At 34.8% G+C, this 27,597-nt stretch overlaps 1 protein-coding gene across 9 annotated transcripts in view; it reads left to right on the top strand.

Annotated features, from left to right (window-relative positions):
- The window catches only part of Ppfia2 (PTPRF interacting protein alpha 2), a 338,232-nt gene that overhangs the window by 56,361 nt on the left and 254,274 nt on the right, over positions 1 to 27,597 (top strand). For all 9 annotated transcript variants that reach the window (XM_069989192.1, XM_069989190.1, XM_069989222.1 and 6 more), the window contains one exon: positions 2,990 to 3,043. In XM_069989192.1, coding sequence (XP_069845293.1) covers positions 2,990 to 3,043 — 54 coding nt within the window. The remainder of the gene's footprint in view (positions 1 to 2,989; positions 3,044 to 27,597) is intronic.

The following is a 27,597-nucleotide window of genomic DNA, read 5'->3' as shown; positions in this document are numbered from 1 at the left end:
TATATCTGTGCATCCTTTTGAGCTACCATTCATAATCTGTGCTGATTACTTTATAATTCTTTTGATTTTTTCCCCAAGACCATGAAAATCTTAATTTTTAAAAAGAAATCTAAAAAATTAGCACAGCTTTTCTATGAAAGTAAAAGGTCTTCAGGATAGAATTTTTAAATCCATGAAGAACTACATAAAATACACTTAATTTTCTCTATTATATTTCAGAGCTCCATGAGAAATTCTGTGGTTAATACTGTATAATGCAGAAGTTCTTTCTATGCCTATGAAAAGAGTCATGCGTTTTCTCTAACAATCTAGCATCTCTTTCTTTATAATAATCTTTCACACAAACAGAACTTTATTTCCTGACCATACAGAAATTGCATCAAAGAGAACCATGGACCATATATTTATTTTCTGTTTATTTTATATTTCTGTCACTTTATGGCCTAGTGTTTTGAGTTCATTCCTAAACATTAAACAATTTTTAAAAAGTATATTTGAATTCAATAGGGACATTTCATTTTGTTTGCTAATTTAAGTTTCATATTTTAATACACACGGAATTAATTTACTTAAAGTATTTAATAAGAGTATAAAAGAACATTTAGAACACAGGATTTACATAATTTGATTCTTTTGTTTTTTAATAGTTTTGGGAAACACGGGGATTTGAATTCAGGACTCTGTACTTCCTAGGTCAAGGTTTAGCCTTTGCCTTCGAGTAAGATTCTCCAATGTAACCATCAGTATACCTTGGAAGGTAGGTCCATGCCACTACATACATCTTTTAAGTGGTTTAGGTTGTTGTTGCTAATTTTTTGCCTGGGTTGGCCTCAAACTTTGATCCTCCTAATCATCACTGCCTGAGTAGCTAAGATAGATGCTAGCCAGCATACCCAGGCTGGTTGATGCTTTATGCCTTACATGAGGTTGGAATAGAGAATTTCAGCAATCTAGTAAAAATAGCCCTTTATAAATAGACATAACCAACAATGCAGCTATATCTAGTAAGATACTGGGAATTTTGGGAGCGAAAAAGCTGTCTTACACTAAATTTTGGAAAAAAAAAACATCTAGTTTAAAATGTATTCAAAGGACAAAGTCATGGCATCAACTTTAATGGATTCTCTATTCCCTTTGTTCTCTGGAAGGGACTTACAATATTTAAAGCAATTTCATAAAGCTATTTTGAAGTTAAAATGGGGAAGAAATGGAGAAGTTCTTTACACAGATGTGGGGTTTGGAATTTATATATATTTATATTTATATATATGTATTTATATCTCCTTATTTATATTTATATATGTATATTTATATATGTATTTACATATGTATATATGTATATATGTATATAACATAATACTACAGAAAATGTAATATAATAATTTTCTTTGCAAGTATGTTTGTGATTGCCTAATCACTTATGAGTCTTAATGGAATATGCATGTAGAACTTCATCCTCCACTGAGTTCCTCCTCAAAATCTGCTTCTTCTGAAGGAAACATACCTACTTTTCCTTCTTTCTCTCCTGCCTTAAATAATTCTGTCATATGGTCATTTTCACTACATATTGTGTTGACTTCCCATTTTTAAAATAGTAGTAGGAAATAATATGATTAAACAATAAAATTAGCATGAGTTCTTTTATTGCTCATAAGTCATTCCTGTTATTTTAAGGATAAGTATTCCTTCTTTTACCTCCATATGTTTAGTTAGCCATCTTTCTTGTTGACTTTCTAACTACAACTCTACTCCCAGGATTTGTATCTCTATCTCTTCAACATGAAGTAGGAAGGTAAGAAGTGATCAGATTCATAAGGAAGAGTCTAGCTGAAGGAATTATTCTTCAATGCAACATCAAACTCTTTATCAAGTATCATTGAACAGACAGGTGTTTATATTTTTGTGTATTTTGATTTTTTTTAAAATGTGAGATGGCCTAAACATTAAATCATTTGTAAACATTTAAAATGTGTAACATTTTACTTTAAAGTCTGGAATTCCACTTCAGAATAAGTTACGTAAGGCTCAGTTATAATCATTACCATCTGACTACATTCTCTCTATTTTTTCTCATTATCATTCATTTGTCCACTTTAAAAGTTACTTATAAGTAGTTGTAGAAAGGGCTTTCAAATTAACACTTCCATTTATATGTATACTGAGTGCATTTTGGCCAGAATCACCTCTGATACCACTGACAAAAGTATCTTATCTCAGGTATGATGTGTGATTATTGTAGATTGGATTGATCTCTGTAAAAGACCAGCTAGTCAATCTTTACCTTTTTTATATCTTACATATTGACTAATAGAATGAAAGATAGATACTTTAATTTTTTGTGAGTGAAGCTTTTTTTTTTGCTGTACTAATATTCTTGAAAACAATGTATTAATTGCAGTCATTCTTTCTGTTATATGTTCATTTTACCTCTTTAGAGACAGACATCTTTTTCCTGCCTGGAGATATATTATTTGCATATTTCAAGCATAAGTAACCTGTTTATGTTTTTATACACTAGAAAGAGCAAGAAGAAATATATCAGTTTCTAGATGCATGCTGTTTGTTTAGTATTATAGTATTCAAGATTGTGACAAAAGAGAATAAAAAGTAACTAAAGTATCATGCCTAACTTTGAAGCTAAAGGCAATATTATTCTGGCAGAGGAGGCAAGCAGAGATGCTCTTTGCTTGCTTTTTTAATATTTTATTTTATTGTTAAGATGCTGTAGAGAGGGGTTACAGTTACATGAGTAAGGCCATGAGCACATTACTTGTCGATCATTGTTACCCCTTCCCTTGTTGTTGTCCCACTAGCCCTTCCCTCCCCCACCTTCCCCACTCCTCCCCTTCTCCCCTCCTCCCCCACCCCACCCCCCAAAGTTGAAGAGTTCATTTCTAATATATTGTCCTGTGGGTATCTTTGTTGTAATGGGTCATTCTCTGCTTGCTTTTGAGTAGCATTTTACAAACACCACCTCTCTCCTTTTCAGGATATCGAATCCCTAACAGGAGGGCTGACTGGTTCTAAGGGGGCAGATCCACCGGTAAGTTGGATTCTTCCTTAAATTCAAGTGTTGAATTGTGTATACAGAGATCATTAGAGAGTTGGGGAACACTACTTATACAGATGGCTTTTGAAATATCGCTATTGCAGTTACAATTACAAAACTGTGACCTTGATTTTCAGGGTGGTCTGGTGTTTAAAGAAGTTCTAATTACTTGTAACATCCATCTCCATTTATTGCACTAATATAGGAAGGATGCTTCATTAGATATATCTATAATTTACCTTCTGCTATGGACCACATTAATTGAGAGTTTACCATACTAAAAATGAATGTAAGATTTCAGGTACATGATATACTTTTTCTCTGAGAAAAATTATGTCTATAATATAAATAATACTGGTTTTTGACATTGATATTTCTTTCCTAATTAACCTAGAGTTTTCTAAGACAGAAAAGGTGTTTTTAGAGGACCTTGATGTTCTACTACTAGAACATCTTAGACTTTTCTGTAATTAAGATGAAATCTCTGTGACCTCAGGCTGAAGATATAAAGATGAATTCAACGTATTTAACTAAAGTAGAAAGACAGATTCAATTATTTTTAATAAACACTCAAATAATAAATTCTGGACATTAAAACTTTACCTTGAACACAGGTAACTCGGCTACCAGTAAAGTAGGTGTAGCACATAATGCCATTAAGGCAGAAGTGAGTTATTTTAAGATAACTCTTAATTGTAGCTCTTTCTTTCCCTTCTCTCTATCACATCTCGCGATGTTACTTAATCTCCATCACTTGTTCCTAAAAAAGGATTAACACATACTGTAGTTCTTTCCTTTTTTTCCATCTGTATTTATCTAGGAACATGTATTTCCTTCAAATGACTATTTATATTTATGCACTAAGCCTATTACATCTGCCACTTAATGCAAGATGGAATGTATATAAATCAACCCAGAAAGTACACCAATATAATTTATGGCTAGCCCTTAAGTATTGAATAACTGCTTATGTGATGTAATTTCATCTAATGCCTTGCACAGTGCTTATACTTAGCATTCAATTTATAGCAGAACAGTAAACTATTTCCCTCACAATGCCTTTCCCACCTGTTCACTGATTCCAAGAGAACTCTACACGCAGAGATTAGCTGCTTTTTACAAGGTTGTGCTCTTTGTTTAAAACAAAACCATATACCTCTGTTCTTCAAGGAGTTACAAAATTGTGTCCATTATTTGTCTGTCAGAATGAGTTAGTTTAGCGTATAAGAAGGAATGTTTCCAGACACAGGGCTGGCTGTTGAAAGAAACCACTTTTGAGGAGGATAAAGGTCATGAGAAGGAAGGGTAGTGTTCTGCAGGTAAACTTCAAACTCAGTTTAACAGACAGTACTGTATAAACATTAGCTATCCAATGATACATATTAGGTATCCAACATTTTATGCTTTAGGTTTCTAATCCAGAGATATATCCACATAGATATAGGTATAGATAGATACATGTCTATGTATCTATGTATAGTTATTACATATATTTATGTATTTGTATATAGAGAGAGGGAAAGAGACAGAGAGACATACATAGAGACATTTATAGATGAATATGACTTATACAATTGTGAAGATGAAGGTTCTTTCTTGGGGCCTGGTTACTACGATAAGTATTTTTTTCTAATGCTTCATTGTAGGAATTGAATGGTGATACATGTTTGATCACTTCTTGTCAAGTGGAAACGTGGAAATGTTAGAGTTTGAAAGAGCCTAGCCCTTAGGAATATATTTGTGTGCAATTATTTCATCTCTCCTGTGGTTAAAGAGTTTTTTGGAGCACACTAGCAAAGGTTATGGAATAAAGTAACTTTCCTTAGGTCTTTGTGAGGTATATCTAAAGCAGGAATACGATGAGGGAAATGTGAAGATGTAATGGTCATGTAACTAGAGTTGCTTCAGTAATTAGCGAATAAAGCCTTGGAGGTAGATTTAATTCAGTGATAGAACACTTGTTTAGAAGGTATGAGGCCCAGAATTTGACAATTACATGAAGAAAAAGCTACTCTATTTACCTCTAGCTTAGAAAACTGCAAGTTGGGAAATTCCTGCCTAGTTATACGTAGTTTAAATTTCAGTTGAAGTTTTATATTATTTTTCTTCCTTTAAGTTTGTCATAATAGGCTACTAAAATTGTCCATTTCTAAAGTTAAGTATTTTATAGAAGTATTTTATAGAAATGTTTGGAACATATTACAAAAACCATACTGTGATGGAATATTTACTAGTTAACAAATCCAAAGTTTTAAAATTATCCATTGAACAGAATCTATCAAATCTTAGTGGAATTGTTTCTCATGGGAATGCACAGTTGAGAAATGATTTCTTTACCAGTATACTAGAAAGCTAAGATAAATCCTTAACAAAAAGATGAGGTGATTCGAACTGAAAATTCGGTTCTGGGTACACATATTAGGTTTTATTTCTAGAGCATTAGGAAAAATTGTGAAGCCTGTCTTATTTCAAATAGTGAGGCATATATAAAAGATTGTGTCAGATATCTAAATGCCATTATAAACAACTTTACATAATTGGTAAGAATAAATTTGAGGAACTCCAGGAATATTTGGCATTTGTATTTTAACAGTGCATGGTGTGAACTTCAATCAGTCCCAGTTTCAATCACAATAATACAAGAGAGCTGTTCATTCATAATTTTCTGTGGTAATTCAAGTTTTATAATGGCTTTCTTCTGAAAAGAATTTTAAGAAGCATATTTTTAAATTGAGAAGCTGGAAATTAATTGCAAGAGCAATAGATCTTGCAGACTTTTCTAAACCTAGAAAAATAAATCCATCATCAAGAAGTATATGTTATATGCTAACTTAAAGCTGTCTCTGAAACATTACGTCAAGGTTGTGTCATTAGCTGGTGTTTGTTTTCCATTCATATCAGTTATACTGGAGGGGTTAAGAGGTAGCTCATGGATAGAGTTCTTGCCTAGTGCTGAAAGCCCTCAGTTTGATCCCTAGCACAACCAAAACATTTAAAAAGTAGATCATATAATAAAATATAACATATAGTTACATAGTAAAATTAAAGTGGTCAATTAAATAAAAGTGGTTAAGTAAAATACATTTGGATTCTGTATACAGGTGCTGTACCTGTGGATGCAAATGCAAATCTAAAACTATTTATAAAATAATTCTCCCAGGCACCATTTGTTCATGCCTGGAATCCTAGTTAAACTGAGAAGGTTGAAATCCGAAGATCATGGTTCAAAGCCAGCCCAGGCAAGAAAGTCTGTGAGACTCTTATTTCCTATTAGCCACCAAAAGAAAAGATGGAAGTGGAGCTGTGGCTCAAATGGTAGAGCACTACTAGCCTTGAGCAAAGAAATCCCAGGGACAGCACCCAAGCCCTGAGTTCAACAGGACCAGCAAACACATTCTTTTCTCTCCCTGCCCCAAAGGAGCTTTATCTTTACAGAGTTTTCTTTATTTGTTGTTTTTACTTAACATGTACAAATATTTTATTTCTTCCTTCCTTAATAATTATTCCCTTAAAATACCACATAATTAGTATTTTATGTAGTATTTACATTGACCTGTGTATTAGAAGTAGTTTAAAGTGCTAGACATGTGTCATTCATTTATATCCACATAGAATGCTATTTAATATAAGGTCCTGGGACATCAAGAAAGTTTGGTATCTCTGATATTCTTGCCAATAACACCAAAGAATTTTAAATTATGGCAAAGTAATGTGTGGTTATGTATTGGTATGCACTAAAAATTGGTTCTGAGATCCCCTTAATGAATATCAAATCGCACATTACATTATAATAATTTAATTTTTTAATATTAAGAATATTAACATGTGAAAAAATTGACCATTGTAAGGAATCGACATGTTTCCTGGAGCAAATTGCCAACCAAGCCCTAGGAAGGGAATAATAGGGGACTAAGATCTCAGCTTTAGAGAGCAAAGAGGAGTTTAGAATTGGTGAGTTAGGGTAGACTTTATGAATCCTACTTTGTAATTGTGTATCAGAGACATAGTGTCTGGAGAGCCCTTGCTATGTAGTTCCATGCAGAAATGAAACAGAAGGCCTTGTCAACCAAGGTTAATCCTATGAACCAATAGCATAAACATGTAATCAGCTCTTGGGCTAGTGACTGAGTCTCAGTCTCCAGGTGGGATTTAGTAGATCTGTTTGTACATCCAAGTTTAATGATATACACTTGAGTAGACTAATACTTACAATGAGAGGTACTTCTATTTATAATCTTAAGAAAATATTATGATTATTAACTAGCTCTTAACTTGCTTACCATTCTTTATTTTTCCTATGAAATCTATTTTTTCTAAACTTCAAAAGGTTGTACAAGAGGGTAATAATTTAACATGTCCATATAAGTGTCCAGTGCTTTCTGGCCAACGTTAATCTTCCCATCATTCTCCCTGATGTAATAAAAAGAAATAAGGGTAAATCTTACATGAAATGAAGCATATTGTGAAAGGTATTTCCTTGTGGCTACATTGGACAAAAGTGAAAACAGTTGTGTATTATTTCAGAATGCTGTCAGAATCCAGGATAAATTCACCTTGTTGTTTTACTCTGAAATCACAGCACAAAGCCAATGGGGATGTGAAATCTTTCTGATTGATTTTCTCCTAGTTTCTTTTGTACCTGGAATAATAAAGGCCATAAATTTGCTGTCCGAAGAACTTAGTTTTTTTAATTGCTCTAAGTTTCTTTTTGTCAAAGGTTAATGCTTTTCTAGACTGGGATGAAGAAGTCATTCTCATGTAATTTATCTCTTGGTGTGCACACTGTCCTGAACATTTTTAGCTCTATTAACTTTTTTCCACTGAGGATACAGAATTGCACATTTTGTGTTTTTGTACTTTCTGTTCTCATTTTATTGCTTCTTCATAGTTCTGAGCAATTTGGGTAAGACACTGAAGAATTTTTTTTCTTTTTAACAATGTTTTTATTAGCCTGGCACTGGTGTCTCACGCCTGTAATCCTAGCTACTCAGGAGGCTGAGATCTGAGGATCACAGTTGAAAAGCCAGCCCACGCAGGAAAGTCCATGAGCTCTTCTTTCCAAAAAAACTACTCAGAAAAATCTGGAAGTGATGTTGTGGCTCAAGTGTTATAGCATTAGCATTGAGCACAGAGATACTCTGGGACAGAGACCAGGCCCTGAGTTCAAGCCCCAGGACCAGCAAATGTGTATTTTTATAGATATAGATATAGATATATTACATATATTCGTTATCTTTAAATAGTTGTGCAAATTAACATTCAACAAAGCAGTTTATGCATAAAATGCATCTTGATCAGTGTCATCCTTTTCAACATTCTCACCCATAGGCACAGAGTCTGATGAAATCAAGTAAGGTTATATCACTTAACAGATACAAATACAAAGGAACCAGAGAACTACAAAGGAACCAGAGAATTTAGGAAGGAAAGGAGAAATAAATGATGTCTAATTTACAGTTTTTCCGTACTGAAATTTGCCAAGTTGGGGGGGGCGGGGTGGAATTTACCTTTAAAGAAAAGAAACTGCATCTGCATAGGTCAACAAGCAAATATGGTGTCTTGTGCATAGTGAACGAAGGATAAGAAAAAGTAATGCAATAGAAGCTAGAAACTGAAGCTGAAGCAAGATTGTGAGACATTTCAGAAGGGGAAATTGTATGCCTCACAAAATGACCATAAGGAACCACTGATGTCTTTAAATAGTAGAGTCACATAAACAGATCACTTCTTAGGAAACATTTACTTAGTTCTACCTGGAAAGGTAATTAGAGAAAAGTCTAAAGCCAAAAGAACAGTGGACCGTCTGACATGCCACCAGCATGGGGAGAATAAATAGATGATTGTAATCGGAGGCTGGCTAAGGCCTAAAGACAAAAGGATCTGATTTTATGGTTCAAGTGGTAGAACGCCTCTAGTGAGCATGATGTAATGAGTTTCCACCCCGGTACTGCCAGAAAAATAAAGTAGTAAAAAAAGTTTGGCAGTCATCTGAAAGATATTGATAAAATTCTAATGGTGACTTTTGTGTACATTAAGTCAGATACAGAGATAAAAATTTTTCATGTTTCTTATATATGGATTTTTTAAAAGTTGGCTGGAATGTATAACATTAATGATCCTTGACTAGCAAGGGCAAGAGAGAGACTGGATAACATGTAACCAAACAATAATACAGTACAGTGGAGGGATTTTAGCTCACCTGACACTGTATCTTTTATGAACAACTAGAAAAGAGGAGCTTGAAGGTTTCAAGTGCAAAACCATGTTAAGAAGACAGATTACTCATTGTCCTGATTCGATTAGTATGTATTATATACTTGCATGGAAATAGAACACTAGTCTCCAAAATGATAAAGTACAATCATTAGGTATTTGCCAACATTTTTAAAAACTAGGGAATAAGCTCCACTCAAGAAGACATTTTTAGTGGAAATTTAATTAAAAACAAAGCATGAAACCATATGAGTTTTAAAGTGATGCAAAACCAAAGGAGCAGGGTTGGGATTTAGCTCAGTGCAAGTCCTCTGCTCCACAAAGTAAATAGATAAATAAATAAATATATTGACTCATGGGGTCTTGAAGCCATCGTCATTTCAAAGAACAGATGGTTGTTATTTAAGAGAAAGAGGAGACCAAAAAATGTTTAGGACGCATGCAAACAGTGAGTTCAAGTGTGAGCTTTCTACTTTGGCAATTGATTGAATGAAAGGACTACATGTAGTGGGAAAAAAAAAAAAAAAAAAAAAACCTCATGAGGTAAGAACATCTGGAAGATGAATTGAGTTAGCCAAGTTGGTAATGAATGAAGGTACTGGGTTAGGTTGTGAGGGAAGTTGGCTGGGATAGAGACCATACAGGATATGGGTTGAAGAGATGACGATAGTAAAAAGAGAAAGTTCAAAATATTGTACTATTTATTATCTTGATCTAACCAGTTCCGGATGAAAGCATTCCAAGTTGTCAGGAAGATTCAGGTCCTGGAAATGTCTGTGTGTGATATAGTACAAGGGGAATGAATCTCCTTGGATCAGCTGATATCTAGGAACTCATAGGTGGGGTTCTTAGTAATTTCTAGGGATATAGATTGCATTCACTAGAGAACCTGTATTCACTCACCGGGTGATGAGCCCTCAATGCAAAGCAGAATTGGTTTCTTGAAAAACAAATGAAATTGTATCACATTCACATCAGTAGAAAATCACCAAAACCCAGAGTGGTTTTTATATTTTTTTCTTCACTTTCATGCCTTATAATGGTAAAGGAACTGAGTTCTTACCTTTCTGTTCTTAGCTCCTTCTACTTGAGCTGAACTACTTTGGCAATCTTTGTACCAGAAACATTTCACTTGCTAGGATTTTAGGACCTTGCCATTATCTCTTGCCTTAATATCTTAAAGTCTTTGCCTAAGTATCACATTACACAGAATTCCTGATAAATATCTCTGATCTTTTCTATGTCCCTGTAGGTTTATTATTTATTTTGTTCTACAAGAATATTAATTTTGGATAAGGACTTTGTCAACTTCTAAGGAGAAATGATACAATTTTTCTCTGGTTCTGGAGGTTTCAGGCTCTGATTGTTGGATCCTATTGCTTTGGTCCTGTGGTGGGGCAGCATATCTTGGTGGAATTGAATGGCAGGACAAAAACCTACCCACCACCATGCCCATAGTCAAAAAGGGATGAAGAGGAAAGGGCTAAGGTGCCATTAGTCCTTTGAATAGCATACACCCTAGGACCAGAAGACCATCTGCCTCACCTCCAAGAAGCACCAACCTAAGAGTAAACCTTTAACCAATGTTTTGCCAGCATTCTAGGTAGGCCCAAAGTATGAGTCGTGTGTTGAGAAGACATGAGAATTATCAATTTAGTCCTACTCACGACTCCATTTCAGACTATGTTCATTGAAGTAGTAGTGAACACGCATTGAAGTGATGGAAGACACAAGAAAGACCATTCACCATGAAGCACAGGCTTCAAAGGCACAGTGGCAGTTTGAGAAGAAGGTGCCCTGATGAGTAAGAGAGGAGAACATACACAGGTGATTTACACAGTGAGCATCTGGTCTGTTCCCCCTAAGAGGATAAAACATTACATCCAGGAAAAATTCAAAAAATTTGTATCAAACATATAAAGAGTGAGCTTCGACTACAAGTAAAACAGCAGAAATATATATATATGAATGTTAGATACATAATGGCATTTTGTATAGACCTTCTAACTGAATTTCTTGATTTTTGTTATTTTTGGTTTGGGTTTTGTTTTGTTTTTCAGTCATGGAGCTTGAACTTAGGGCCTGGGCACTGTCCCTGAGCTCTTTGGCTCAAGGTTAGTCCTCTACCACTTTAAGCCACAGTTCCACTTGTTTTTTGTGTGGTTAATTGGAGATAAGAGTCTCACAGGGACTTTTCTGCCCGGGCTGGCTTTGAACCACCATCCTCAAATTTCAGTCTTCATAGTAGTTAGGAGTACAGGCCTGAACTGCCAGCCCTCAGCAAAACATGGTAGTTTTGAAAGTGGATTCTGAGGTGTCTGATTCGGATTGATTTTTTTCATTCTTCCTTTTAGTAGGTGTTTGTAACACTGAGAGAATTTTGATTTGTTCTTGTGTTTCAGTTTCCTAAACTGTGTGATAACGATGATATAGACCCTCTTTCTCCAGGAGGTTCTAATTAATATCTTGACACATGTCAGTGTGGAGAGTTGTTTAAGAAGTTGTATTAAGCAAAGCTATTTAACGTTAGTAATTATTTAAAATTTTTGGGACATATTAATATCTATTCAGTTAAATGTCTAAAGTTCAATATGTGTTATTACAATTCATCTATCCTTCAAGTGACTCTCCTACGTTTGTCCAATATGCTAATACCATTTCAATCACTAAATTTATTAGTATTTGCTTTTGTTGTTGTCCTTTCTATGTCTATTTTACTATATTCACAAATTTTAAAATTAAATATACTTACATGTACTTATATATAACACACAAATATGTAAAATATAAATCATCTATAAATATATGTTTATGTATATATACATATATAGCATGTATTTATATATGTTCATACATATGTACAAATGCATATAAGTTATATATATATATATTTACGTATGTATCTCCTCCTGTAGAAAGTGGAACAGATTTTTGAGTCTTTTAAGTTCTTTGATAAAGAGGGGCAGCTCTCTAATTACACTGTTCTCATCTAACACAATAAAGTGGAGTTATTTTTATGTTTTTATCAAAGATGTTTATAATTTAGGATGTTTATCTAAAATATAGACAATTACAACTTGATACATATAATAGATCTTTAAAATGTTATAACTATGAAGTACAGATAAAAGTTTATGGATAAAGCTTATCATCTTATTTTATTCCTAAGCTGATTTTTATTAGCATCAATTCATTGTGCAAGGGTGTTTCATTTTGACGTGTCCATACATGCAAACAACATAGATTCATCAAACTCATCCCTCAGTTTTTCCTCAGCCCTCTCCCCCAATTCTCAGATTCCCAACATGCATCATTGTTCTGTTTGCACACAAATATATAAAGCATTTGACCCTAATTTCCTTCCCACACCCTGTTCATTTGTCCCATCTCTGACTAACTGCCCCGCATAGAACTTGTTTTACCTTCCTGTCATTATTTTTAGGTGAATGCTAATTGTTCAAAGGAGTTACATCATATTTCTTAACATTTGTATGTTCAATGCTATCTATCTATCTATCTTTCTATCTATCTATCTATCTATCTATCTATCTATCTATCTATCTATCTATCTATCTATCAATGGATCAATCAATCGATCTATCTATCTATCTGTCTGTCTGTCTGTCTATCTATCTATCATCTATTTATCTTTCCATTCAGGGACTTGAACTCAGGTTCTGGACATTGTCCCTGGACTTGTTTTGCTCAAGGCTAGCATTTTATTACCTGAACTACAGCTCCACATTCAGCTTTTTGGTAGTTTATTGGATATACAAGAGTCCCACAGACTTTCCTGTACAACCTGGCTCTGAAATGTCATCCTCAGATCTCAGCCTCCTGGGCAGCTAGCATCACAGGTTCAAGTCACTGGCAGCCAGCCTATATTCAATACTTTAAATCAAATTGATTCTCATGTAATCCATCTTTTCCAATTCCCCATACATCCTATTATTCAACAACTTTCAGTGAGAAAACACTTTGGTAATATCAGCAAGTACTTGGTACTATTGTAGGCATTTTGGAAAAAAAAATAAAGATAACTCAGGAATATCAACTTTTGTTCTGACATTGACTGACAATTTTCTTTTTAAGATTTAAATATATAAATGGTACATAATACACGGAAATAATAATCATATGTTGTTTTGAGAGAATTTTGTTTTATTGGAAGTCTTGTTTTGAGGGATGATAGATCTTGAGATATTCTGCATTACATTAGAATCCTTCCTCTGAGTGGTAGTAAACAGGATTTTTTGAAGTTTATTTCAATTTTACAGAGTTTAGCAAACTACTAAAGTTAGCTGATGCAGCATGGTTAGAATATATCAGCTTGGACTTGAGTGTAGAACTTATGTACAATAAGATTAAAATTGATTTTTAGATATTGTTCTCAAAATTATTTAATACCCTGAAGCAACAGGGCATGTGCAAATCCAGGGCTGCTGCCACTGCTCCTTCAGGGATTCCAATGAGGTGATGCTCTATTTCCTTTGGCTAGAGGACTGAAAACCTAGTATTCTGACGATTTGTTCCTTTTCAGTCATTGGTATTTATTAAAATATGGACAAATAGGAAACATTAACCCTGCTTTGTCTTAGAATTTTCCACTTTTCCTTCCAGGGATTTTCAAGGATGAGAAGGCAATAATTAAACCTACCATAAACTATTCTTCTCTCTCTCTCTCTCTCTCTCTCTCTCTCTCTCTCTCTCTCTCTCTCTCTCTCTCTCTCTCTCTCTCTCTCTCTCTCTCTCATCTACCTATCTATAATTTATTAATTTTAAAGAGTGCTCATCTAAAAAGTAAAGAGCTGGTTCTAGTAACTTTTCTATAAGGATAAAGTCTTTTCAAATGCCCTCAGTGAGGGAAATATGAATCAGCAAAATGCAAATGTTGGAAATCGCATGCATATTTGTTCCTTGCTTTTACTTAGCATTAATTATAGTCACTGCAGGCAATTTAAAAGGAATCTGATTGTATATTCATAACAAATTAAAGTTGGAACTTTGCAGAATTCTTGCTTACAATTAAAATTTGTGTTGATTCAAGAATACTATATAACAAGAATATGCCCTAAAGATTTAAAGATAGAGTCTTCCTTTCTACTGAGATATTTGAAGCTACTGAGCATTTAGAAAATTGTAAGTGTCATAGGAAGAGGAGAGAAAAGTTATAATGTTAAAATTTTAATATTTAATTATACTTCATCAAGGTCTTCTGAAGGGCATTAAAATATTCACATAAAGTAAAAAGCTATACTTAAATCTTATATGAATATATGTATATATAGACATATATACATATATAAATACATATATGCATATATATTATGCATATAGAGAGAGAGCACTTTGAATGTGACTATTATAGTAAAAATTATAGAAAATTTAGCTAGTCTCCAGTATGAATGCCTATAATCCTAGCTATTCAGGAGGCTGAAACCTGAGTATCATAGTTCAAAAGTAGCCCAGAAAGGAAAGTCTAAGACTCTTATCTCCAATTAGCCACCAAAAAAACTGGAAGTGGAGCTGTGGCTCAAGTGGTAGAGTGCTAACCTTGAGCAAATAAAAGCTCAAGGACAGTGCCCAGGGTCTGAGTTCAAGCTCCAGGACCAGAACACACACACACACACACACACACACACACACACACACACACACACACACACACACACACACACTTAAAAATATTACATCTTAAAAGTACTGACTTAGAATTGCTGACTTTGCTTTTTCTGGGTGGTTTATTGGAGATAAGAATCTCACACGTTCCTGCCTAGGCTGGCTTTGAACCCTGATCATCAGATCTTAACCTCCTGAGTAGCTAAGATTACATGTGTGAGCCACTGGCACCTGGATGTTACTATTTTCTCTTTTATTAAAAACGTGTTCTTCAAAAATCTTGTTAGATGCTCATGCACAGTGATGTTTTATTTAAATCTGTTGCCAAAAAAACCAATAATTTACACAACAGTTAATATTCCAGACACTATACTTTTTCAAACTTCTGGGGTATTGGGTGGGAGGTTAAGAAATAGTAATGGAAGAAGGTGACTATATGAACGTATATGTATGGAATGTACACTTGCTTTGTGCATACATAAATGCCTTGATATGTCAATTTCTTAGTTTAATATTAACAAGTTTCAGCATGTTATTCCATATTATATTTGAATTTCCCTTTATTTTCAAAGAAGAACTAACCTGACTGCATCATACACCACGTGTCTCTACACACGTGTAACACATTTTCTTACTCAGATTTTAACTCCAAACTTTCAGTACTACGAATCTAAAATTTCAGTACCCCAAATCTCTTACTTTGCTTGCATATTGGCATTTTTCTTCAGATGTAAAAATCCAATACTTTCTAGGTAACAAATGTATTTCATTGCTCACTTGGAACTTGCATGTGGCCCTGAGCAGTATGCAAAAAGGAAAGATAATCTCTCCTGTCAGAATTTTAACTAATGAGCGCCACCTGGTGGTTCGAAGTGCTTAAGCATTTACATAAAATGGAATGATGAATATCAGAGGTATAAGAGATCATTAGAAAACATCTTTCTTTTTTTAAAAAAAGCCTTAAAATCAATTTGAAATTTAACTGATTTTTCATGAAATAGACCAACAAAATCAGTTGCGACATTTGATTGCTAATTACTTGTGTGTAAATAATATTTGCTTACTAAGAATGACCATGAAATAATAAATATGATCATAAAAACCTGCAGAGGTGAACCAAATAAAAAGGGCTTTGCCTTCTCAATAGGAACTCAAAGCTGAGTAAGTTTCTCAACCTACATGCAGAGTGATGGGCTAGGTACATTCACCTGAGCCGCATTCCTCTTTGCCTTTGTTTCCAGCTGTCTTCTCTTTTCTGGTACTGGCTTAAATCCTGGAGCCTCACACTCGTGAGGATCCTTGCTCAAGGCTGACACTCTAACATTTGAGCCACACCTTCAGCAGTTTTTTTGAGTTTTTAAATTGGAGATAGACTCTACTGGTCTCTTCTGCTGGGCTGGCTTCAAACCACTATGCTCCAGATCTCAGCCTCCTGAGTAGCGAGAATTAGAGATTGAGTTCCGGGTCACGTAGTGACTAGAGGTATTTACTAATGGTATATTTCCACTATGTGGATTTGACAGTCAGTGGGATCAGTCAAATGGGTTTTACACAGCTACATCTCTTCTGAGGTGGTCACGGGAAGTGTGTATGGGGGCAGTGAGGCAAACGTGGGTGACTGATGGAGGAACCAAGGAGAGGGTGGAGCTGGAATCTTTGTAAATGGCTTCTGGTGTGATGAAGTCCATCCTCAATTCAGAATGGTTGCTTACACAACAACAACAATAACAACAAAACATAAAAATTCACTATAATGGGAATTCTGAGTTTGCTCTTTACCCCTTTACCGTCTAACTTTGAATGATCCATGTGTTTTGGAAGCGTTCGTTCACTTTTCATATGCAATAATAAACTATAAAAGATCAGTTGCAATTAAGTCTTTGTTTGGGTAATCCAATTTCAGGTGCATCAAATATAGTTACTCACCTGGTTTTGTTTTTGTTTTTTAAACAAACTCATGGTTTCATCATTCAACCTGTCTATAGTTACTCTTTTACCAAGAGCCTTATCTCAGAAAATTATAATCATCAAGATGCTGGGTTGTATTTTTCTTTTGTTGTTATTATTTTTAGTGGTGTTATTATTTTGATTGAAGCCTTGTGTTTGGACAGAAGCCAATTTCCATCTGAACTATGCTTCTAGTCCTGTTTTGCTTTATTTTTCAGGTAAGATCTTTCTTTTGCTTGGGGGTGGCCTCAAATTTTCATTCTTCTACATATACCTACTAGTAGATTGTATTACAGGCATACACTACCACATCCAGCTAAAATCCATCCCATTTAACCCCTTCCCTCATTCAAACAATTTAATTTCCTTACATTCTTATGTGTTTCTGTACTGGCCTAAAAATCCAGCTGTAGCTATTGCTTCCTCCATGTAGAATAGATAATATTAAATGAAATTCTACAACTAAAATCAAAACTATGTATTTCACATAATAAGGACACAAAATGATATGAGTATTTTATTCTCAGGGTCCACATTTTTCTTAGTAGTGTTTTGAATAATATCTTGGTGACAAGGTAAACACATCTCAAGAGGAATAACTCATTTGAAAATAATGCGGAAGCCAGATTCAGTGGTTCATAACTTTAGTCTCAGCCACTCTGGATGTAAGGAAGGAGAATTACTTGAGCCCAGAAGTTGTAAGCCAAGGCAACAGCACAGTAAGAGACATTCAATGATGATGATGATGATGATAAATATTGGTGTCTAGGGAACTGGACATTTAAAACTATACTTTTATACAGACCTCAGTAATAAAGATTCTTATAGAGAGATAGTTGAAACCATGGGAACAAAGGAATCTGGAGCAAAAATCTACAACAAAAAGAGCAGGCAGCCAGAACTGGATATTTAAGACTTTAGAAGGCCATATTATGATTAATTTGGCAAATTTGGTCAGATAGGTAGGATAAGGTGACATTCCTGTTGTTGTTTGCTACTTTGGCACTACGTTCTGCTCATCTGGTTTTTAGTCACGACATCATCTGGTTTTTAGTCACTACATCATAAGCAGCTTGTTAGAATCCTATTTCCATGAAAAGCCTTATTTTGGATATTTTCTGATTCCTGTGCTTGACAATCTCACCCCAAAGTGGAGTCTAGATAAATAATAACAGCACAAGAACTATTGTAATTGACCAAGAAGGTATAAGATTCATGGTGTAAATCACTCCCAAAATTTTATAGTGTTCCATATAGTGCATAAATATGAAATTTAGATAAGCATATATACATATATATCTATATAACTTCATGTACAATCTCATTCATATTTAGGAGTTATCAAGAATGGAAAAGTTGCTTATTTATTTGTTTATTTATTTACTTATTTATGAGCCTGGATTTTGAACTCAGGAATTTGTGCTTACTAGATAAGAGCTCAGTAATGACATACTTCAAAACCTTAAAATATAATAATAATAATAATAGAGCTTAAACTATAATAATAATAATAATAATAATAATAATAATAATAAACCAGATAGAAGATGCTCATTTGTGATCTCTGTATTCACCTTCCTTAAAATTCAAAAACTCTTTCAAAATTGAAAAAACTGTTTTACCCACAGGATATTTAATTGCTGACATTAGGACAACTAAAATTCTTGACTGAGTAGTTTGTTTTGTAAGTGTAGTTTAAGGAAATGTGTGAGTCACACTTGAGGTGGGAAGAAATGAGGGTGGTTGTATTTTTATTTTCCTAGGTTGTGGGTGGTATTTTGATATGTTGGGTATATTTCAAGGTTTGGGAATGAATGTTCTATTGTAGTTTCTATTTTCTTTTGTCAGGGATGTGCAGCACATTGATTTTATCCCTGAAGATGGTATTTGGAAATTTGAGTGAGGGGAGCAATATTTAAGAGAAGCAAAAGAGCGTGTGTTGGGGGGCATGGCGGGATGGGTACTAGCAAACCTACTCCTACACTATTCATCCAGTATTGCTGTTGTTGGTCTAGTTTCTTCATGAGGATTATCTAGTGAGGAACAAATTGTTGTCTTTCATATTCGGTGCACTAAAGGCATTTACACTTCCCTTGCTATGACATTAGCACTTTCCTTAAAGGGAGAAAGGAAAAAGTGACAAGTCACTAAAGTAGAAATGAGGAGGAGGTTCCAAAATACCGTAAAGTGAGAAGGTTATTTAAGATGAAAATTAGGAAAAACAAAATCTGCTGTCTCCATCATTAGGGTGCCCAAAGAAAGCCTTGCATAGAGAATGCAAATTCATAAAATAATCATCACCTGACATAATTTGTCTTTGGATAAAAATAATTAAGCATACATTGTTCAAAGACTTATCCTCAGCTCTACTTGTCTCCAAAAGTATCCCTACCACTGGCTTCTACTACAGTATAAAAGGTATTTATACAATAAAAATCATCTCTTAGCATTAATTTTTGTTATTCATAATGAAGGTTTTTCCTGAGTTCTAAATTTATTTTATTAGGAAATCACAAAAGCTTTCCATGTGCAAATATACTCTGTAATTTTCAAAATTTTGTAAAGTATAGGTGGTTTTATTGTCCAGTTAGATACTCAAGTTGAAAATCCAGATATCAGATGTTATTATTAATTCATTAAAACCCAAACTTCACTGTATTGCTTTTGTCTTTCAACGTTCAACTTAACAACAGCCTCTTCATTAGATCCCTTACGAACAGTGTTACTTCCTGAAGTCAGTCTCTGAATTCTCTACCAACTGTCCTTTGACCTGTGTGACTGAATATAGCACAGCTGTAGAATATGCTAGAGAAAATATGCACTGCAAGCATGGGAGGCAGAGTACAAGGAAATAGACTCTTGCATTTTGTGAAATTTGGCAGTTTTATGAGAACAGTAATAGGAATTAGTGTTATACAAAGTTTTCCAGTAAAGTCAACAATAAATGAAGCTATTAGAGCACTGAGAAATTAGATAACCATGATAAGAAAATATAGTGATGGGTAAAAATTAATGGTATAAACTTCAACAGAAAAAGATGTTTGTAACTAGTAAGTTCGTTTGGTAATGGAGAGAAAAGAAAATATTATTTTTCTTCTTTGAAAAGTGAGCAAAAGATAGAATAGGTTCATCAAAGGCAAGCATTATAGCTTTCTATGCCTTTTTAGATTTATATTTGTACGCATTTTTTTGTTTTGCTTTTGTTTTTGTCTTGTTAGTCCTGGAGCTTGAATTCTGTGCTGGGCAGGGCATTGTCTCTGGGTTTTGTTTGTTTGTTTGTTTGTTTTTTCTGCTCAAGGCTATCTCTCTACCACTTGACCCAGAACTCTACTTCCAGCTCTTTTGTGGTTAACTGGAGATAAGAGTCTCATGAACTTCCTTGCCCTGGCTGGCTTTGAACTGCAATTCTCAGATCTCAGCCACCTGAGTGGCTAGCATTATAGGAGGGAACCACCAGTGCCTGGCTTTATATTTGTATTTTTGAAAGAGTCGTTCATCCTTTATCTTTATGTGTTGTAGATATCAGGTAGTTTGAAACTGTGCTTCTGAATAGGCTATGACAGATGGTACATGATACCAGACACTATGCAGGACATAGGACTATCTTTAATTTTGTCTCTTTTTCACATAGCTGTAAGCTCTGGGGCAACTGGACCCAACTTTTTCCTCATTAATACTGATAAACATCTTTCTTTGGCTATAATAATTGCTCAGTATAAGTTGAATCAATATTATAATTTAATAATTGATTTATGGCTTAGAAGTTTCATGGTTTAATAGATGAATCATCATGCAAACGCATGCTGTTGTTATGATATTAAAAAGTGATTCTGAATGTAGCTGCTTGGCATAGAGTTGGACATACCTTGAGGTGTGCAAGTACTTTCCAAAGGGACAAAGGGAAGTAAAGTTTGGGAAGCCAATGAATAATGCAGAACAAGGTAGTAGCATGGATAAAGACAGAGAAATCATGGGATATATTTTAGGATATATATTTATAGACAGACTTAGTGGGAGAGTGCTTTAAAAATAGTGAGGTTGTCAGTTATGAAGGTTTTTGACTAAATCTCACTCTGATCTTGAAATCTATGTGTTTGTTTTTTGTTGATATTTTTAATGTCAGAGAGCAATCTTGACACAATCATATTTGTGTTTGTGAACTAGCCACTAGTAACAGTGTGGAGATTCATGTTTAGAAGAGAGAATAGATGTATGGATAGAGTCTAAAGCTATAATAGCAGAACAGATAAAGTATTATTATTTTTATGCCAGTCCTGGGACTTAAATTCAGGGCCTGGAAACTGTCCCTGAGCTTCTTTTGCACAAGGCTAGCACTCTACCACTTGAGCCACAGTGGCAATTCTGCCTTTTTCTATTTATGTGCTACCGAGGAATTGAACCCAGGGGTTCATGTATATTAAGCAAGCATTCTACCACTAAGCCACATTCCCAGCCAAGTATTTATCTTATAGCTGTATATTTGCTTTCACATTTAAGTATAAGCATCATATCTTGCAAAATGAATGAAAAACAGAAATTGGTGGCCAATGGCAAAATTTATTGAAGTTTAAATAGGTGCTAAAACAAGACTCTTTTTACTTCTAAAATTCAAACGTTTTCTGGAAGTATATATACACACACATACATACACACATTTGTGTACTTGTAAATGTATATGATTGTATTTTCCAAAAATAGCCATAATTATATCTCATATTTCATGTTTTCTTAAAATATGACTTGACTTGGACATTATTCCCAATAAAATGAGCATTCTTCTTCCTTCTCATGGCATCTGAGGTCTGAGATGTCTTGTCGCTGTGGCGGAAATGATGCCATGTGAATGCTCTGGGCACATCTTAGAAAGTAATACAGCTTCCACTTAGCTTGTTTTCAGTGAGTGAGCTCAAACCAGCACATTCAAAGAGGCTTCCAAAACAAGTCAGGCATGACTCTTTCAGCTAACAGCACAGCTGGGGTCCAGCTGACATCCAGCACTATACCACACATATGAATAAAAGCATCTGCTGGTGCTTTCAGCACACAGCTGTAAAGGCTTTTCATGCTTTTCTGGTCGAGGCTACAGGCATTACTGAACAAAGACAAGCTGTATTCGCTGTAATCTTTTGGAATTCTTGACCTAAAGAAGTCATAAAATCCTAACAAAAAAATCATTTTCTGCCATTACATTTTTTTTAATGCCATGGTCACTGGAAGTGAATGTATGTCTGCATTCCTTTCATAAAATAACTTGGATTAGTAAATGGTAGCACTCATCTATTTTTGCTATCAAAGTAAGGAATCAAGACTGCTTTGGATGTGAAAAGTGTTCAATATTATCAAGGTCCAGGAGATTCTCAGGATGTAAATGTTTTCAGCATTAGCAAGGTCCAGGAGATTCTCAGCAAGCATACATTTGGGAGGGGATCTGAGTTTCCAGAAGCACAGGGGCCATTTCAAGTGACTGTTCATTCAAAATTCAGTAGAGTAAAATGGAAAACTTTTCATGGCTACTCCCATTTTCTGGCATGAGTTGATCTGAATGAATCCTGAAACAATAAATTCCAAATATGTTACATTTTGAGGATGTATTAAAATTATTTCTGCTCAATGACAATGAGGATGTATTAGAGATTACACATAATACTTGTTGTTATTTGTAATGATACATAGATCAAATTTCAAAGGACTATTATCTGAAAGATTAGAAATAATATTCAAAAATGACAAATGAAAGAAACTTAGAAATCAGAAAGTGAAACAAACAAAAGTGAAAAAAAAAAAAAAAAGAATAGCCAGGCACAGGTGGTTCAGTCCTGTAATCCTAGCTACTCAAGAGGATGAGATCTGAAGATCGAAGGTCAAAGCTGGGGCGGGAAAGTCCGTCAAACTCTTATCTCCAATAAGCCACCAGAAAACCGGAAGTGGCACTGTAGCTCAAGTGGTAGAGAGATAGCCTTGAGCTGAAGAGCTGAGGAATAGCACCCAGGTCCAGAGTTCAAGCCCCATGACCAACAACAACAACAAAAAAGAACAGAGAAGTCATGGACTCCCCTTTTCCCTTCAAATCTACGTATAATGATAAAATAAATATTATTATACTCTCATATTAAATAGACTTTCTATCATTGTGATAAAATACTTGACATAACTCAAAGTAGGAAGAATTTATTTTTGGTTCATGGTTTCAATTCTTAGTTTTTGGCTCCATTGAAGGGCACACCTTCACTTAAATTGTTATTATAAAGTTGATGTACATAAGTTACAGTTATATAAGTCAGGTAATGAGTGTATTTCTTTTTGAATAATATCACCTCTCCTCTCATTTTCTCTAAGTTTTTCCTTCCCAACCCCCCACAAGTTATATAGTTCATTTACAACATAGTGTCTAGTGAGTATCACTGCTGCATTTGTTTATCCTTTGTCCCACCATTACTGTGCTCACTCCCCTTACCCTTTCCAAAACAAACTTGCATACAAGACAAGAGAGAGGTACATTTACCCAAACGATCACAAACAAGGCCATTCTACAGCTACCAGCACAACTATGTTATCGCGGCATTATTTACCATAGCTAAGATATGGAACCAATCCAGATGCCCCTCAGTAGATGAATGGATCAAGAAAATGTGGTATATATACACAATGGAATTCTATGCTTCCATCAGAAAGAATGACACCACCTCATTTGTTAGGAAATGGAAAGATTTGGGGAAAAAATTATATTAAGTGAAGTAAGCCAGGCCCAAAGAAACATAGGTCCCATGGTTTCCCTTATTTGCAATAACTAGTATATGTCTAGGACAAGCAGAAGATGTCAAAAGCTATGTACATATGACCATTTAACCTGATGCTAAGCAAAATGAACCCCAGGATAGGCACACAAGAGGTTTTATCTTTGTTGCTGTTCTTTTTAATGTACTTATAATGTACTATGTGATTTTTTATGTTTCTTTGTATGTTCTTCCCCCATGGTACAACCCCTTTTGTCACTGCATTTGATACTGGTGTCCTATATCTTGCACATACATTTTTCTAATCTGGGGAGGGGAAGGGAAATAACAAAATGAAGAAATAAGGATACAGGATGACCCATTGTAACAATGAGATGTACAAGACAGTATGCTGAAAACAATTTTTTTCCTTTCTTTTTTTTTTTTGTGAAAATACCATACAGAGGGGTTACAATTACACGGGCAAGGTAATGAGTACATTTCTTATCAAGCATTGTTGCTTCCTCCTTTGTTTCCCCTTTTCATCCCTTCCCATCTCCCTTCTCCCCAAGTCCCCTCCCCCCCCATACCCACCCAAAGTTGTAAAGAATTGTTTTTTGACATAACATCTTGTACATCTCATTGTTGCAATGGGTCCACCTGTATCCCTAGTTAAGCAATTTGTTTTTTCCCTTCCCCTCCACAAATTATACCAACATCAAATACAATGAAAGTAGGGTTATACCATGGGGAAGGGACATACAAAGCAACAAAGAAATCATCTTATAGATATGTTAGAAACAATTGCAAGAAAGAAAGAAAACATTTGAATCCTTATCTTGGGGTTTATTTTGCCCAACATCAACTTATCTGACTGTTTCTGCTTGTCTCAGACATATACTAGTAATTGCGAATAAGGGAAAACATGGGACCTATATTTCCTTGGGCCTGGCTTACTTCAGTTAATACAATTTTTTCCAAGTCTTTCCATTTCCTAACAAATGGAACAATGTCACTATTTTACAACTTTGGCCAGGGGGGTAGTGGGGGAGGGAGAGAGGAGGGAGGAGTTGGGAAGATTGAGAGGAAAGGGACGGTAGGGAAAAAATGAAGGAGGGTGTAGCAATGCTCCATAGGAAATGGACTCATTACCTTACTCATGTAACTGTAATCCCTCTGTACAGTATCTTTACAATAAAAAATATATTAAAAAGGCAAGAGGTACAGAAAACAAAAGCAACAACAAAGGACAAAAACTAAAGTAAACAAAAAACAAAATAACAAAAACCCTTTTGTTTCAATTTCTTGGAGTTAATTTATGTAAACATCATTTTATATGATTGTATATGCAATGTATGCACACTTTGAGCTTTTGTGATCCTCTTCTAAATATATCCTTCTTTGGTCTGACTGTATGAATGTCTAGAGATATGTATAATTTAACATGTCCACGTGTATTTTTTGTCTTTTACCATCCAGTGTGTTTACTTGTAGATATGTGGGCACATTCTTGTTATAACAAATGAGGGAAACCATGCAATCTATGTTTCTTTGGATCTTGCTTACTTCACTTACTATAATTTTTTCCAAGACTTTCCCTTTCCTTTTGAATGTTACAATATCAATCATATCAATCTTTTGATGGATGAATAAGATTCCATTGGATGCATATATATATATATATATATATATGTATATACCATATTTTCTTCATCCATTTGTCTACTGAGGAGCATCTGGGTTGATTCCATATCTTGAATATGGTAAACACTGATGCAATGAACATGGTTGTGCTGATAGCTTCATTTTCTCACTCTTCCACCTCCTCCAGTTTCTGCCACTTCCTCAAGAGACCATAGCTGGGGGCCAAGAATTTAATGCATGAGGTTATAGGAGATATTTCATGAGATTATGAGATATTTCATATTCAAACTATAAATTACTCATGTGGTTTTCAAAACTAATTTCAATTCAATGCCTTTGAAATTTGTTCTGTTGTGTTCAATACTGTTCCTTCAAGGAAAGAGTACTGAACTTTTCACCAGAATAAGTCAATGCAAAATCTTTAGGGCAAGATTTTGGCCATGGAGACTTAATGTGCAAGATAGGAAAACATCAAAATGACAGTGCCTGACTAACTGACTTTCCATCTCTGTAAAAGAAAAGCTATATGGGGCTGGGAAGGTGGCTCAGTGGTAGAGTGCTTGCTTTGCATGCATGAGGCCCTGGGTTCGATTCCTCAGCACCACATAAGCAGAAAAAGCTGGAAGTGGTGCTGTGGCTTAAGTAGAAGAGTACTAGCTTTGAGCTGAAGAGCTGAGTGATAGTGCTCAGGCCCAGAATTCAGGCCCCACGACTGACAAAAACAAAACAAAACAAAAAAAAGCTATAACTGGAAAGGGCCACATTATTCGTTCCCATATATTTCATAAACATGCTATTTGTTGTAGAGAGTACAAAATGAGGAACTTAAGCAGTTTTTCATTCCATAAGCTCATGGAAATCATTCTGGGTTTATGACAGAAAAAAATAGTGATTAATCACTTATACTGGAATTTTCAATGAAATAATGGAGACTTTTGCCTTATCTACAATCATAACACTCCAATCTCCAGAATTTCTATTTTAAGCTACAAAAAGAGATGCAAATAAGCTGGGTGCTGAAGACAGAGTCTCTCTGATTTGTCTGCCCTAGCTGGTTGTAACTGTTATCCTCAGATCTCAACCTCATGAGTATCTAGGATTACAGGCATAAGCCAATTGTTCCTGGCTTTACCTTTTCCACAGGGTTTGTTTTGTTTTTGTGTGTCACACTTAGAGCCTGAACTCAGGGCATGGCTGCTGTATTTGAGCTTCTTTTGCTCAAGCTAACACATCATTTGAACCACATCTCCACTTCCAGCTTTCTTGGTAGCTTAGTAGAGATAAGAGTCTAACAGACTTTACTGCCAGGGCTGGCTTTTAACTGTTATCTTCTGATCTCAGTCTTCCCAGTATCTAAGATTACATGCATGAGCCACTGGCCCCCAGGTCCCAAGCATTTTTTATATAGCAATTTATAATTTTACACAATCCTGTAAGCAGTTTTCCCCTTATTTCAATTCACCATTGTACCTTTACCTTAAATAAGCACAGTATTAACCAAAAAGAACTGGACAGAGAAAAAAATAATTTTTACAAGACCATTTCTATTTTTTTTGGACTTTTTTATTGTAAAAATGCTGTACAGGGGTTACAGTTACATGAGCAAGGCTATGAGTACATTTCCTATTGAGCATTGTTGCCTCCTCCTTTGTTTTCCCCTTACCATCACTTCCCTCCCACCTCCACAATTACCCCTCCCACCCCACCCCACCCCACCTCCGAAGTTGTAAAATTCATTTTCAACATAATGTTTTGTACATCTCATTGTTACAAGGGGTCGACCTGTATCCTTATTTAAGCATTTTGTTTTTTTCCTCCCCCCCCCCCGAATTAGAGATGTGTATATACAAGATGCAGGGCATGGACATCAAATACAGTGAAAACAGGGGTTATATCGTGGGGGAGGAACATACAAAGGAACAAAAAAATCACATGGTACATTATAAATACCTTAGAAACAATAGCAAGGAAGAAAAAAGAGACCATTTCTTTAGTCAATAAGAATTTAATTGTAAATGTAGGAGATAGAATTAAGTCCCGTCTCTTACTTTCTCAATAAGCAGCACTGAACATTTCAATTCTATATTTCCATTTTTATGTTGATTATAGTAAGTGGAAATGTATCTTAGTCTAATTCCATTAGCAACATTAAAATTATCTAATCATGGGAACTGGGTTAAAAATTTCTACAAACTATAAAGTGTTTGCATGAGCGTGAAAGCCTAGTGGTTTGATTCTTTTTTTAAAAAAAAGAAAGCATGGCCAACTACATAAAAAACATTATATTTTCTATTTCATAGCATGTTTAAAACAGTTACAGATTGAGGAATTTGCTTTTATCTCTATAGTTGAGAAGACAGCTTTGGAATTTTTATGATCTTGCTGTGAACAATGAAAGGAAGCTATCAGGGA

The sequence above is a fragment of the Dipodomys merriami genome, unplaced genomic scaffold, assembly GCF_024711535.1.
Source record: "Dipodomys merriami isolate MVZ:Mamm:240054 unplaced genomic scaffold, mDipMer1.0.p SCAF_10, whole genome shotgun sequence".
NCBI classification, from domain to species: domain Eukaryota; kingdom Metazoa; phylum Chordata; class Mammalia; order Rodentia; family Heteromyidae; genus Dipodomys; species Dipodomys merriami.
The sequence above is the reverse complement of the archived record's forward strand: the minus strand, read 5'-3'. Positions and strand labels throughout refer to the sequence as shown.